General features: G+C 41.3%; 1 protein-coding gene across 1 annotated transcript in view; it reads right to left on the bottom strand.

Annotated features, from left to right (window-relative positions):
• SLC9A9 (solute carrier family 9 member A9) overlaps positions 1 to 15,542 on the bottom strand; it is a 321,809-nt gene extending 306,267 nt beyond the window's left edge. The window contains exons 1-2 of the mRNA XM_084638813.1: positions 15,200 to 15,542; positions 3,396 to 3,598 (exon numbers count right to left, since the gene is read on the bottom strand). Of these exons, the coding sequence (XP_084494939.1) occupies positions 3,396 to 3,598; positions 15,200 to 15,374 (378 nt within the window). The 5' untranslated portion in view covers positions 15,375 to 15,542. The remainder of the gene's footprint in view (positions 1 to 3,395; positions 3,599 to 15,199) is intronic.
• Positions 15,543 to 16,260: the final 718 nt, after the last annotated feature.

Genomic DNA, 16,260 nt, shown 5'->3' with positions numbered 1-16,260 from the left:
GAATTTATGGATCTTGTCCACATTATCTCCTGCATCGAAATCCACTGAGCACAGGAGAGAAAGAGAGAACACTTCATTTTGTTTTGATTTTTTCTTGTGCTGCTCTGACTTATGCCAGCTGGCAGCAGTCCCTAAAGGACCGTACATCAGCTGAAAATTGGCAGAAGACAGTTCCATTCTAATTCCACTCTGAAGAAGACCCCAATACCCCTTCCCTCCATGACATATCCCCTAAAGCAGGGTGGGATGAATTGTTAACATGAGACTCGTTATAAGCCAGCTTTACGCCAAGAGAGAGCTCCCACTTCCTGGTTTAGCCAGGTCCGAGTGCGGTGGAAAGAGGCCAGAACAGAGGAGGGAATCTAGCCCACTGCTTTGGCCGCCATATGGAACACATTTTGTTCTACGAGTGCCATTGCAAAAAACAAAAAGACATGTAATAAAAATGGAATATTGCCTAGAGTTCAAACAAAGTGCATTCCGCAGTGCAATCCATGTGTATGAAACAGATGTATTTTTACTGTGTGTTTTGCTTCTTCAACAAAAGACTGGGGAAGAAAAAAAAATGTACATTTTCGTTACAAAATAAGACACTCATTAAAATGATTTCCCAAAAGTGATGTTAGAATGAGCATGAGTCTGAACAAAAATAAAAAATGGTCAGCCTTGCTATTGCCAGGATAGTGCCTGTATTCTCCATCAAGTTCAGGCCTGAAGAGATAGTGTTCTGCTTTTTTAACTTCATTTCAAGTAACTCCCAGTACAACAGAATCCTGTTTACAGCCTAGCACTGAGACACAAAAGACATTATAATACTAAGCCTGTGTAATTTGTTGTTCTGTCTGGGGGCTCTCCTACATTAATACCTTTAAAAGTGACAGCATGTCATTAGCAGAATGGCTTGCTCCTTCTCTGTCCAGATAAAATGCCTTTTTTTTTAAATAAATGGCTACAATATACTAGATGGATTTTTTCTCTTTAAAGCAAACAGAGCAGATTGCAAAATTGTTTCCGTCTTCTTACCAACTGATAACTTGATTCGATAAACAGGAAGTGAGAACTCAGCAAAAAAAAAAATTTTTTTTTTACTGTTCTGCTTACTTTGAGTTATTAAACTAATGTGAACCGGCTGGCAAATAATGGGATGTGGTAAATTTAGCTACGTTGACAACTTTATAGGAAATAAGATGGAGAAAGAACTTTTTACCACTAACTCTTCCAAACCAAGAGTCTCAAATGTCACATTAACATGGGAATTAAGTCAGTAAGTAAATCAGATTAAACATTTTTCCATAGGCAACAGAAATCCTAATTGCATATTTTTATTATTCAAAACAATGCTACGATGATATTTATAACTCATGGCACAGGCTAATCACTAGTGAAAAGGCTCAGGAACCTTATATGATGAAGTCAAAGGGGAATTTTGGTTTGCACAAAACAATCAAAAAATAGGCCAAAATGCAAGCATTTTTAAAATTATTATTTTTAAACAAAAGGCAGGACAGGCTCTTTGGGGCTTGTTTTCACCTCCTAAATTCTGCTGCATTTGTATTTGCATTTGCTGCATAGTGTCAAGTCGAGATAGAGTGAATCCCCCAGGCGTAGTTTGCAGAAGTAGCATCTGCAGCATGTTCCCCCTCCCTGTGTCCTGAACATAAGAACATGAGAATGGCCATCCTGGGTCAGACCAAAGGCCGATCCCTTCCAGTATCCAGTCTACCAACAGTGGCCAATACCAGGTGCCCAGAGGGAGTGAACCTAACAGATAATGATCAGTGATCTCTCTCCTGCCATCCATCTCCATCCTCTGACACCATTCCTTACCCACTATGCTAACTCCACAGAACTGAGGCTTTAGAGAATCTTATTGGGGTGTCAGGCTGGGGAAAGAGGGGAGGCTGGTCCCCTGACAAGGCTGCAGTTATCAGTGTGCAATTTATGCTGCTCCATTCTCATAATAGCTGTTATTCAGCTCCAGAGCGAGTGATGAACATGCTGAAACCTAGGCTGCTCATTGCATCTGAGCACAGCTGGATGTCAGGCAAAAGGTGGCACTTCAAGCACTAGAGACACATGCCACTGTGATACTTAAGGAAAACTCTCCATGCTGCCAGATTGCTCCTAGTTTCTAGGTTGACTCTGACATGGTTGCAAGCAAAGGGGAAGAGCTGGTGCTAGCCCACTGCAGGACCTAAGGAGGAATATCTCCACCCCAACAGTAAAGCAGGCAAGTTGTTATACTAAAAAACAAATATGGGGATCCCTTGAGTTGCTTGGGGCCCCAAGCAATTGTTTAGTCTGCTAATGTCTAGCGCCAATTCTTCTAAGGGGGACTGTTGTGGCTATGCATAGCCACCTGCCAAAGGCAATTCTCTCGAGAGGCAATAGTCTCTCAGGAAAATGCCTAAAGACTCAGTAAAGTCTGAATAAGTCTGAGGTCCCAGTATTTTCCTGTACCCACCCAGGTTTGCTATCACAACCTTCAATCAGCCTAATTTTTCCTGAGGGAGGCATTAACCAAACATACACATGTTCTAATTCAGGAAGGAATTTAAGTATGTGGAAAACTTTAAATTTGTGATTAATCCCCCTGACTTCTATGCATGGGGACCTATATTATTGAGATAAAGACAACTCCTGAGTTTAAATAATTTCCATTATAACACATAGGTAAGTGAGTTACAAGGCAACCCACATGAAGGAACTTGGAAGTCATACAGGAATGGAGTGTAATCAGAAAAGTGAAGTTTAAGAAGTTTCTCATATGGTTAGAACCTTGGTATGCACATGTCCTATCTCTCATTACAACATGACAAATGTGCTGTTATGAAAAGTGCTTGTTGGGTTTTTGCATCATTCTCTTTCTTAGAGAGTTAGAAAAAAGGAAGTGTGCGGGGGAGGGAGCATAAAATTTAGATTTTAATATTAACATTACATTTGAAATTTTTGATTCCAAGTAGAGCTGCTTAAGTAATGAAAACACTGATTTGTAAGTAATTTCTTCAATGTCTGATGGGGGGAAAATGTTTTACGTCCATCACTCACTAATATGATTTGACCAGATCTTCTCAAGATAAAGTCAATATTTGTGGGGGCTGGAGTGGTCATACCAGAGAACTCAGGCAATTGTTTTGTTCACACACAGCCTCCTGACTACAGCGGAGCTGTGAACTATAATTCTTTTCTGTTTCATAGCAATTGGACATCTAATTCACCTTATTTCCTTTTTCTGTCTGTCCTCCTTCCTGTTCCTCCCTTGTCATCCTAAAATCAGAATAAGTGTCCATATCACACTATAAATAGGGACAGATTCTCCTTTCACGCTGGCATGAGTTAATAAAGCAAGAACTCATTTTATAACACACAAGGATAATGGCAGACAATCCTTTTACCTTTTGAAGCATTGCATTGCCTTGGTGAGCATTAACGTTGTGTTGGTTGATTTCCCTTTTGTATTGATATTCATATATTTGGTTTGTTATATTAACAAGTACAGTGGGTGGGCCAAACTTCAGCTTCTCACAAGTATAGACAGTTCCACTTTCAAAGTTGGTTGGTGTTGTTGCATATTGTATAATTAATCCCATTACGAGACCTGCAGATTAGAAACATAAGAGGTTAAAATACTGTGAGTGTCTGATACAGCATTGGTTGTAGACATGGAGAAGAAAAGTATGGTGGTTCCCCTTCACCAACAGTACCATCGAGGTGCACTCCAGGCAGTATTGTGTGGATGAATATGGAACACTGAAGAACGTGGCAATTTCTGGATGAGTACAGGGGTGGACATGAGGGTTTTACATGCACCTGGAACAGATCATACTTCTGTGATCCAGGTATTGAGGTCATTCTGATGTTTTTACTAACCATGTTACTCAGCTACTGCATGCCTAATAAGGTATGTGTGGTAAGTATGTATTTAAAGCGGGAGGATGCTTTTGTGGCTAGAACACTGTACTGGAAGTCAAGAGATAATGTTCTTTTCTCAGCATCTCTGAAGATTTCCTGTGTTAAAGTTACGTTGGGTAAGTCGTTACTCACTCTGTCCCAGGACACATTCTGCATATTGTAAGGAGCTATGCAGTTACGGTGCTATATAAATAATAAACAATAAAAATGGAAAGAATGATGCTGTTGTGGTTAAGACACAGAGACTTGGATTTAGTTCCTGACTATATAGGCTATGTCTATACTGCAGCTTTATACTGCAGTTTGCATAGATATGCCGGTGCTATCTGTACTCTAGCTACCTTGCTAAAAATAGCAGTGAAGACACGGCAGCACAGGCTTCAATATGGGCTGCACAAGCAAGCAAATGCTTCGGGGAGTCAGGCGGACTTGTGCAACCCGTGCTGCCATGTCTCACTACTATTTCTTAGCGAGCTAGCTAGATTAGACATGCCACCTGAGATTTAAACAAGCTGCAAATCACACCCCCAGCTGCAGCATAGCTATGCTGCTGACTTCCTGTGGGATTTTAGGCAAGTCACCAACAGTGTCCTCAGATGGAGAAAATAATACTTCCCAATTTGCCATGGGTGCTGTGAGGATTGTTGATAATCAATGGGTTCATTTTATTTATTGATAAGATGTCAGATAACTTCGCTCAATTGGTTTATTGAGCATAGAGAAATCAGCACAGACAGAAAAGGGTTAATACTTTATATGATCCTGGGAAGTAGTTGTTGCAGCAGTTTTCAGCATGTCTGTGTCAAAGTTTGTGCTTAATTCAGCTCATATTTAGGAAGTGTCTACACTTAAACTGCTACAGCAGTGCAGCTGTGCCACTGTAGTGCTTCAGTATAGCCACTCACTACAGCAATGGGAGGGGCTCTTCCATCACTGTAGTTAATCTCCCCCCTCCCAAGAGGTGGTAGGTAGTTCAATGGCAGAATATTTCTGTCGACCCAGGGCTGTCTACACTGGGGGTTAGCTTGGCTTAACTACGTTGCACCCCTGAGTGCCGTAACTGGTCAGCTTAACTTTCTAGTGTAGACCTGGCCTTATATGTCCCTTATTTATGACAGCAAAAAGACTAATGCCTCTCACTCCTTTTTCCTTATCTGTTTTTTGTCAGGTTATAAGACATCTGTGCCAACTACAAACAATATTATTCCAAATGAGTACAAATAATATTAGGCCATGAAAACCTACCATAAGTGTTCCCAGCACACAGTTCCTACTAGATGAAGCTTATCCATCATGCTTTTGACCAATCAATGCACATACATCTTGCTTTTGGCAAATAAACAGTACAACGCACAAAACCCACAATTTAACTACTAATAAAACCTAAAAGTACACAATAAAACCTAATCTTGAGTATAAAATATTCAAAGATACACCTTTAGCAAAGTACAAAAGTATGCTGGCAATTTTTGGTTCTTAGCTTAGCATAAGCCTTCTGGTTCATTCTATAATATTGACTAATAGTATAGTATAGTATAAATACTTGGGAAATGTTCAGATACAATGATGATGGAGGCCATTAAGTATCTAGATTTTTTTTAGAGCCCTTTGAAAAATATGAACGAAATTTAACTATAGAAAGTAACCCAGAGGAGTCAGAAAATTTAGAGTTAATACTGAAGTTTCATTCAGTAACCAGATACTATGCTGATGAGAGTGGTATAAATGGCTAGACAGAGAGATGGAACAATCTTGTTGTTGGCCAGTTTTGCAGAGGTCTCTGAACAGTGGTTGCCTCTAGCATATTATATCAGATGTAATATTTTAGCTTCATGGAGTAAGGCAAAGATGGTGTAATAGCAAGAATGCTGACTATACTGTTAAGGAGGGATGTTTTCTTTAAATCCCTCAGGATTCACATCACCACTAAGAGTCCAAAGGTTGCTTCCTGAGGTCATATGAAATGTGCATAATAAATCAGATAATAAATCTAGCTGTAGTAAGAGGTAGCATACAGACTTCCTGAAAATTCTTGGGGGAGGGAAGCAGGCACTAAATGTTCCAATGCAAAATATTAATACCATGATGGCCAACCCCAAGAGTTCAAAAGTCAGACCTCAGGAAGCCATGAGAATTAACTGGTTAAAAGAGTTTGGGGTTTTCAGTCTGACTTCAGATTATTTAACCTTTAGGGGGAACTGCCTATCTCACAAGGTATTATTATAGGTTGAAAATTCAACCTTAAACGCACTCAAAATGCACATGCAAAAATGTGGACCTTCCCATTCCATGCTTGGAAGGATGCCACTCACCCTCTCTCAGACCCTTGAATGGGAGTACTATCTTCCTTTCCTCCCCAGCTCTCTTTCCCTGTCTGAAACTCTCAGATCCTTCTCTCAATCTCAAGACTCTGTCTGCCATCAGTCTCAGCCCTTCTACTGCTCCTCTGCCATGACACATTCTCCCTTCCTTTCCACCCACCGAAGTCTACCTCTATGGTCCTCATTTCCTGTCCCCATAGTGGGCTTGCCTGCTCCCTCATCCTCCTCTCCTACCACTCTAAATTCTGCTGTCCTCCCATATTCACCTGCTCCCTCACTGTCCTTCAATATTAATTTACGCCATACAATGTTCTTGCTTCGCTTCAAAATTCCCTTGCCCCCTTATTAACCCATACCCCACTGTCCTGCTCTGCTCCCCACCCTTCCATATGTAAACGTGGGAATAGTCCCGCTATTGTGGGGAACTTTCCTGACTTCTGCACTACCCCGGTGAAGTGGGCTAGCAAAAGGATCTGAGTCCTCACTCCCACTTCCTTTACCCAGTGGCCTCCCTGCTCTTGAGGACTCCCCTTCCACTCTCCTGTCTGGCAGAGTCCTCGTAACCCCAACAAGGCTGGGCCTGGGATTCCTGGGAGGCTCAACCCCCAACCCTGCTGTGGTCACCTAGGACAGGGGCTAGGGTGTCCCCACTCCAGGGTACTCTCTCTGCCCTGGGCACTTCTCTGACCCACTGACCATTACATACAAGTTAAAGCAAACACAAGTTATTTAATCAACAATTAATTTTAAAAAGAATAAGGAAAAATGGGAAAGGTTAAAGGGAACACATCAACCCGCTCTGTGGCAGGGAACATCACAAACATTCTCTCTGGAATGTCAGGGCAGTTCACAGTCTGTTCCTTGTAAGTCCCAGGCCTTCTTCTCCGGCCCTGGCTGTGCTGCAGGGATGCCGTGGGTTGGACACTTGCTCTGGTGGTGGCCACACGCTCTCAGGCTCTAAGTGGTAGGACCCTTCTTCTCAGTGTCGCCCCCGCCCTGTCGGGGTTATGATCCAAGCCTGGCCTGCAGAGCCTCTTGGCTGAGGCGTCTCCCCATGCTGGGCCCGCTGCCCAGGGTCCCCCTCGGTCTCCCCAGCTGCTCACTGCACCCAGCTCCGGACTGCTCCAGCCCCAGCTCCACCACCCTGTCTCAGCACTGCTGCTGCTGCTGCTCTGCCTCCAGCTCCCTGGGCTGTTTCTTTGGCCCCTCTGGCTCTGGTTGCTACAGCTCTGCTCCCAGGACAGGTCTGCTCTGCAGGCTGCTTCTGTGACTCTGCTCCCAGCACTGACCTGCTTCCTGGGCTGCTTTTCTAGCTCCTCTGGCTCTGGTTGCTGCAACTCTGCTCCCAGGGCAAGTCTGCTCTCTCTGGGATGTGCCTCTGGCTTTGGGGCTGCAGCTCTGCTCCCAGGACAGGGTCTGCTCTCTCTGGGCTGCTTTTCTGGTCCCTCTGGATCTGGCACAGCTCTGCTTCCCAGCTCAGCTCGGCCCCTGCTTTCTCCTTAGCTCAGCCCCACTCTGACCCAGGCAATTCCAGCTCACACCGAGGATGGGACCTCCCTGGCCTCCTGACTCCCTGATTAGCCCCCTCGCCCTGTCGTTCAGGCTGACCTAGAGCATTGGCCTCTCCCCATTGTTCCTGGGGACTGTCAGTCTCAGGGTCCTGATTCACCCTCGACCCTTCCCCCTTTTTAGTACTGGTACCTAGCAACTAAAACACCCCCACTGAATGTTAGTAAGGGGGCAACAGTCCCCTTACACGTATCTGCCCAGTCTCCCCACACTATTTTTCCCTGCTTTCTGACAGCATGTAGGGCAGCCATCTTCCTTGAGTCAACCAGGACTCTCTCCTACTGAAACAATGAGAGACGGTGACCATCTTTACTAGGAGCTCTCTCACCATCACCTGCAAAGGTAGTGGGGAAATTACAGCCATTTTAATTGAGGGGATCGGCCTGTGGCTCTCAGATGGCCGTCATGTTTTGCCTACATAGCCTCTGTGCTACCATTGAATAGATCCCTGTTTCATAAAACACTTTGAGAAACCTAGTATATGCTCTTTACATAAAACCAAGTTCTGGTTACTGTTTTAAATATATGGGGACTGTCAGGGAAGTCCGGGATCAGACTACCTGCAACAGGCACCTGTAAGGGAGAATGAGCGAACTCAGATCCACCTAGAAGTAATTGAATCCCTAGTCAGTTAGTTAGTTGTGTTACTAGGCCTTAAGTGGGGGGGGGATCCTAGAGACAGGAAGCTCCTGAGGAGAGGAGCTCCCAGGACAGCTCACCAGAAGAAGGAGCCTGGGAAGTGTGCTCCTAAGGACAGGGAACTCCCGAACAGTGGCAGGAAGCCCAGCCTCTCAGGAACTACAGGCTGTCACAGAGAAGAGCTGCTGTTGGCAGATCTCTGCAGGCCCTGGCTTCAGGGAAGCCTCCTGCTCATGCAGTGGGAAGAGACCTGACTTTCCAAGGAAGGGACCAGAGCCAAGAGAACCCTGCTGGAGGGTAGGAGACCGGGGAGAACACATAAACTGAGACTGACTGTCTCCAGCCAAGATGTTGTGGTGAAGGTTTGCTTGTATTTTCATTGGACCTTTGATTAAAAAACTAGACCACTCAGAAGGGTCATTGTTCCCTACATAAAGCCACATTTAACTTATTAAACGGCACATTTGGGGAAACAGACATGGTCAAATTGTGTTCTCAGTTATACTAGTGAAAGTTCATTAATTTGGCTTCTGGGTTATATTATTTCAAACAGAAGTGGTAAGTTTAAGATGGGAAGCTACAAGGGCAACTGTGTCCTGGCAAGATATGATATCTTCAACAGTAGTCACAAACAGCCTTCTGTGAGTTTTCTCTGGTGGGGCAGATAATATTCAGAAATGGCTAGTCTGGCATTTCACTGCACTTTTCCAAAGAAGTCACACAGAACTATGGTATGTTCCAGTCCTGCAAACACTTAGGTACCTGAATATATACATATATGTAAAGCTAAACAATGTGTGTTTGCAGGAATGGTGCTTTTTAAGGTCTTAAAATTATCATCAAGATTGCTGTAAGGAAATAAAAATCAACATTTGACAAAGACAACTGGCTCATGGTGCTTCTTTCCCCTAGTTTGGAGCCTATCATCAGATGCAATATGGGTCAGGGTAGCATACTGAACTGCCCAGATGCTTAAAGGTATCGTCAGTGGTTTTAGAGTACAAATAAAATTCACAATTTTGTTAGTATCAATAGACATACAGGGATGGCTAGCATTAAGTACAGCAGATGTTGACAATCAATATTCTGAGAGCATTAATGGAGCTTTTGAGTCTCTTGAGTTCTCAGAGGAACATTATGATGTTTTAAATTTGAAGTACAGATGGATTCAAATCCCTAGATTCAGAAAATTAATGAAAGCTCCATAGAAGGATCTATAAGAGACAATTGCTGTATCACTTCAGTATATTTCTGGAGACCACTTAAGTATTGCAGTCATATTATTCCTTAAGAAATAAAGCATTTACCATAGGTCGGATTTACCAATACACTGAATATAAAACCTCAGGAAAAATAAATATTTTAAAGTTTATGCATTATCATCAACTCACATAAATTTCTGCTTTGTATAAAATATTTATTATCTCTAGTAGAGCTGTACTCAGAGGCCCTAGTCCAGATTCCAATTAAAATCACCCCCTTTTTTAAGCATAGGCTAAAGATGTACAGCATATGCCTTCCTTTCTATGGCCTCTACCTTCCTGTGTTCTCACCAGCTCCAAAAAAATTATTTACAATAGGTTCTAAAGAAGCATTCAGAACACATATAACAAAAGCAAAACTAATATTTTCAATATCCCTTGCAATTACTGTTCCCCAACACTGCAACTAAATATGGAAATACTTTCAAACAGCTCTCTGTGTTTAATATATGGGGCATCCTATGCAAAACACACCTTTAATACCAGATACATGTGGCAGCCCCTTATATGTTCCATTCATTTCAATAGAATGGGAACCAAATGCACAAACCCAGATTTTAGAATGGAAGGCCAGCAGTGACGCTGTTAAAAATAAATTGCATGAGAACAAATCAGGAAAGGATTAATTCACATAATAAGAAAACAGGTAGCCCTATTACAGGTTGTTATGCTGTGAGCAGAGGTAAGACAGCTTCAGCTATGATAACATCAGTTGAACATGGAGTTTAGTCATTAATACAGGGTCTCATCATGCAAGGTGAGAGCATGCCACACTGAATAGGAATCAATCCCTAACACAATAGAAGTCAGAATTCAATTAGAACATCTCTTCCCCTCCCAGGTTCCCTTTACCCGAGACGTTTCCCTGCAGTGACTAGTACTGATGTTCAGATAATTCCTTTTTAAAAGTGACTTCTGATGCTGGATTGAATCAGAAAAAAGACACTTTAAAGTGACAGTTTTTTTTTTTAAATCGCATTACCATTTGTTACTCTTCTCCCAGAAGCACCCCAACTAGATCCCAAACCTGATTTCATTGAACTCAATAGGAATTTTGCCAATGACTTCAGTGGAAGCAGGATCAAACCCTTAATCATAGATAATAGTGTTGGAAAAGACCTTTGAGGTCATCAAGGCCACACTCTCGTATCAAAAAGGATATTCCTCCCTCTAGGATTTTATCTAGCTATTTCTGAACACCTCTAAATGAAGGTGACTCAGAAACTAAGCAGTTCAGTCCATTGCTTAATTCTCCTGACTATTCAAGAATTATTTTAGAGCAGACCTGAATTCCTTCACATTTGATTTAAAAACATTATGTCTCTTTTATATTCCAACTACAAAATCCATTCTGGCTATGGATGTTTCTCAAACACTTGTACTATATTATTGCAACCTGCCTTGATCACGCCTTTTTCCAGGCTCTAAATTATACCTCGAAGATCTCTCTTCATTATTCATACATGAATTGAAAAAGGGAAAATTGTGATCTTTGTCATATTATCCCAAACTATGGATTCCCATTTCTAGTACCTAATCCTATTAGGTTCTGACCTCCCACAGTCCCTTTGAAGGAATTGGTCAGTACTCAGCACACATTCAGAACCTTGAAGGATCAAGCTCACATCACCATTTTTGTCCCAATTCCAGTAAATAGTTCCCTGAATAAAGCAGTTACAGTTTAGTGTCTTAGGACAGTGGCTGTAAGAGGTCTTCCGATCTGTATTCCTGGCTCTACTATTGACTTGCCATGTGACACTAGGTAAGTCATTTAAGTTCTTTGCACTTGATTCTCTGCTGCATTATTCTAGTTTTACACCAATAAAACTCCGTTGATTACAACAGAGTTACACCAGCATAAATCTGGCAAAGGCCCTCTGTGCCTCAGTTTATTTGTAACTGGAGTTTGGTGTTGATTTTCAACAATAAAGTTCTAACGGCTTTGGGCCCTCCCTACCTGAGAGTATGTTTACACTGTGTGACTATACTGACATAGCTATGGTGTCACACCTATGCTTGCATACCCCTGTAGTATAGATGCAAACCTACTGTCAAGGTCATCATTTTCAGAAGTGACCACTGATTTGGGTGCTCAGTACGAGTCTGATTTTCAAACCACTGATTTCAATTGGAGCTGTGGGTTCGCAGCACTTCTAAAAGCCAGGCCCAAGGCAGTAAAAAGTACCTTTCAGATTCCTCCAAGGAAGGGCCATGTAATGTAAGTACTATTGTTAGAATAAAATGGTAAGAAGTGAAAAAGCCAACATTTCCTACTGTCCATGCTGACACTCAGCTGCTTCTTCACACCTCATTCAACTGCCTGCTTTGGCACTGGCCCACCCCAGAGCATTACCAAGAATGCTACTGTTGAACCTAGCTACAAGAATCAGAGACCCAAATTCAGTGGGAGATTGGAAGGCAAACCAATGAATGAATCTGCATTCTTCTGCCCATGGGGCTTAGTGGCCTGAGTTGTGGGTGCTCATCTCCTCACAGGATCAGGCCCTAAATCTGTCACACCTTTCTACTAGTTTTCCTCATCTTTCTCTTTGACCATCTTCTGCAATGGCACACCCATAAATAATGGTCATACACTGCATTGCCAACTGTTTCAGACCCAGACACCATTCCGTGCAACAGTCGGCAAACAGCTGGTCAAATACTACTCACTCATAAGTAAATAGGCCTGATTCTCCATAGCCTGGCAGACTGTGTATTCATGTAGATCCTGAAAATGGATCCAAACAGCAGACATCTGTGCCTCCATACAATGAACTGTGGAATTAAGGCATTACGCCTGTGCAAACTGGGTGTAAAATGCTACTGATCGGATTGTAAAATCTGGTATAAATGGCTACACAAGTTGCAAGGCAATGGAGAAACAGTTCTCATGGTGCTACTCAAGCTTGACTGCCGTGTAAGTGAGAACAGAATTTGGCCCAGTACAAGCACATGGTTCTATAGAGATTCCTACAGGTGATTTTCCTCTGAAGTTGCTGGTATTGATCTGTTGCAATTGTTTACAACTGAATTTTGCCAGTTTCCTTTAACCACTCCTGTTTCACACTGCTAAGAATACCTAAAGCCACACCCAACATTGCTAGGTACAGGAAGGACTACGGCTTAAGCTTGTAATGCACATGAATGGGTATTTCTCTTTGTCTGACGTCTGTCATAAATAATAGAAGACTAAATGGACTCAGTATCCTTTGTTCAGGAATTTCTTAATGCAGAGCTTCACTCAGGCCTCAGCACAGATCTCAACTGGCAAGTGAATTTAATGAACTCTAAAAGGGACACTCTGCTTAACGGTATTCATGGCTACACAAGGTGCAAGGCAATGACAAATATTCCACATTGTAGGAGTTGAAAATGTTATTGAAATTAAATGTTAGAAACAACAGTGATGGGCAGCAGTATAAAACCCTAAAATAGGGAACTGACTTTTTTTTTTGAAGTTGAATTGCATTCCCCACCCTCTTTTTGCTTTTATATCAGTTTTGATAAGGTACTTTCAAAATGAACCAGAGATGGAGAACCCAAGCCACTAAGTACAGATCCAGGCCAAAACCTAGGCAAAGGTATGGGGTGTCTGAATCTGCAGTTTTGGATTGCGTCTAACACTGCATGTAACATGATCAGTTGTACACAGGACATCACACAGAAGAAGCAAGGGATTCTAAGAGGAAGGGTCTTGTGTGTAAATCCTAGAAAAATGTTATATTTTACAGGTTGTCCATAGTGAAAATATTGCATAGTATTTCACTGATTTCTCCATATGCAGAGATTAATAGCAAAAAATAACAGACAAATGTATATAATCATCTGCAATTAGAGGTGGTTTGTAGAGTATAAAAACTATTTTAGTAGAACTATCTAAACTGTGCACATCAATGCCATTGTTAATTGTGGTGAACTGTAACCTTCTACCAAGTATTGTTTTTTAATCTCAATTGATTTACTAGCAGTATATTATGCACATGTGACATAAGACCTGAGAAGTTAGAGATAAAATAAAATCGGGTGGACTGTCATATAAGTTCTTTTTCCACCACTCTAGTTATTTGCCAGTAAGCCCTACAGAGTTACTATTATAGAACATAATCTTTCAAAACAGAGGCAGGGACAGGTATAAAGGAAAGGAACACTCATACTTCCCCACCACCTATTTAGAATAGCATGAATGCTTGATACAAGATTTTATTTGTTTTTTTACTTTCCTCTGAAGCATCAGGTCACTGCTAGAGGCAGAAAGTGACCTAACAGGTCAAGTATCTGGTACAGAAGGGTAAATCCTGTGTTCCTATGACTTTTCAGAGTTCATTTGTGTAATTAAGAGTTTTAAAGGGACAATGTTAAGACTGATAGACTTCAGCTCTAACCCTTCGATAAACTCTAACCTTCTTCCTTTAAAAGATACCACTTAGGAGGAAACATCTACTGACTTTCAAATTAAAAGCTCCAATGGTCTTAAAATCATGGGCCTGATTATCCCAAGTTCCATGCATGCAATGTCAATGATTTCAATGGAAACACTGCATGCAGCTGACAGAAAAACAGGCTCAAGTACTTTTAGAATATGCAACCTTAGAGCATGTGAATTTCATAATGAATGGGGCAGCATCATGACATACATAGGAAAGTCAGAGTCACAGGTGGTTTGTGGCTAGGATGCACAATATATAAAGTGATAATTTGTATCCCTTTTTCCAGCCTTGACAGTGTCATCAGGGCACATTTTGTGGAAAGCAAAATGGAGATTACACAACTTTTCTGAAAGTGAAACAAGAGAGAAAGGAAGGACTGGGGAAATAACCCCACCATTCCCTCCATATAATAATTAAACTGACAGAGACCTTCATCGCAGCAGGCTACGCAGAAGGTCCTATGCACAAGTTAAATAAAATATTGGAAAATTACATCAAGGAAGATTAGAACAAGAGAGGCAAACTGAAGTACAGATATAATGGAAACATTCAGGGAGGATCAGAGAGTGACTTTTCAAAATCTGCTTTTCTACAACACAATGAAAAACAAAACAAAAATCTTCAGCTAGTTGAAATTGCATCAGACCACAGGGCTGAACCCATGAGATTCTAATAGATTCCTGCTGTGACTTAGTGTCACACCATCATGGGATATCGCAAACAAGTATGCATTATATTCATATGAAATAATCTCTTTCAACCTGGTATTTTATTCTTATGAAACAGGCCTCCTATATTCCCAAAGGGTTTTTAGATTCAGATCAGCCCATGGAAGTACGTTATCTGTACAGTGCTACGATAACCTATTCGTGACATTTACTCCATTGACAGGTCAACTTATGTCTGTTTTGTGAGAGTTGAAGTGTTAAATTTTTTACTGCACATTTCAATAGGCTAGTGGCATTTCATTCAGTACATTTTCTGTGCCTTGTCAGCACTTGAGCTCAAGTGTCTAATTATACACATGCAACAAGTTTAATACTAAACTGGCACTTAAATTTGTACTCACCATAAACCATGGCTCCTCCAGTTTCATGCAAAAAGCGGAATCGATGATTTTTAAATAACCAAATTGTTAATATTGTGAGGATGAGCAAAAAGTTAAAGACCAGCAACTCCACAGCTCCCTGATGATAAAACTGATCCTCATCTCTCACTGACATATATTTCCTTAATTTTTCCATTTCATTCCCCTTATGTGAGTACTTTTAAAAAAAAAAAAAGGATGAAGGGGAACAAAATGCAAAATAAAGAAAACACCACAGGTTAAATGCTATATCATCAACTTTGGTAAAGGAAAGTCTAGACACTACTGAAATTCACAACACATCTGCTTTATTTGCAGCCTCACGGCAAACTCCCCTAGCTCAGAATTCAGCTGGATTCTAGTTACAACTTCCTGTTTCTCTCTTAAAGCTGTCCTGTCTCATTTGTAATGTTATGATTGCATCACTACATTGTTCTTGTTTTAAATGTAGATCGATAAGATTTGTGCAATTTGAGGCTCTGTGAACCTATCAAACCTCTGTGATCCTACCAAAAACTATTTTTTGTTTGTTTGCAAAAATTAGTTTATGTCCACAACACTTTGTTCCTATAATTTTTTTAAAAAATCTTTCATAAAATCATATTAGAACCTTGAACATCTCACATAGGCAAACCCTAACTAATGTTGAACAAGTGGCATAAATGACAAGTTGGTTATATTTTTACAATTAAAAAAAACTTTCTATTTTACCACTCTACAGTGCTAGTCTTAGGCAAGGAAGCTTAGGGTTTACTACAATAAGAGTTTGTCTGCATAAAGACCAAATAAAAAATGAAGATTCAGGCCCTAATTCTGCAATGAGCTCTGGATGGACAGACTGCTGGGGCACAGAATGAAAGGCGGGGGGGCTGCCAACGTGAAGCTCATAGCACCTTAGTTAGAAAAACACAATACAAATTAAAATGTAATTTTTTTCATCATTTATGCTGCTGACCCATTTCCATTCACCATAGGCAATAAAACTGGCTACTTTTATAGCCATTTCTAGCAGTGATGAGCTGCCACAAGCTGAAGAACCGGTT

Source organism: Lepidochelys olivacea, assembly GCF_965140295.1.
Source record: "Lepidochelys olivacea isolate rLepOli2 genome assembly, chromosome: 9".
Lineage (NCBI taxonomy): Eukaryota > Metazoa > Chordata > Testudines > Cheloniidae > Lepidochelys > Lepidochelys olivacea.
This window is presented reverse-complemented; position numbering and strand designations above follow the sequence as displayed.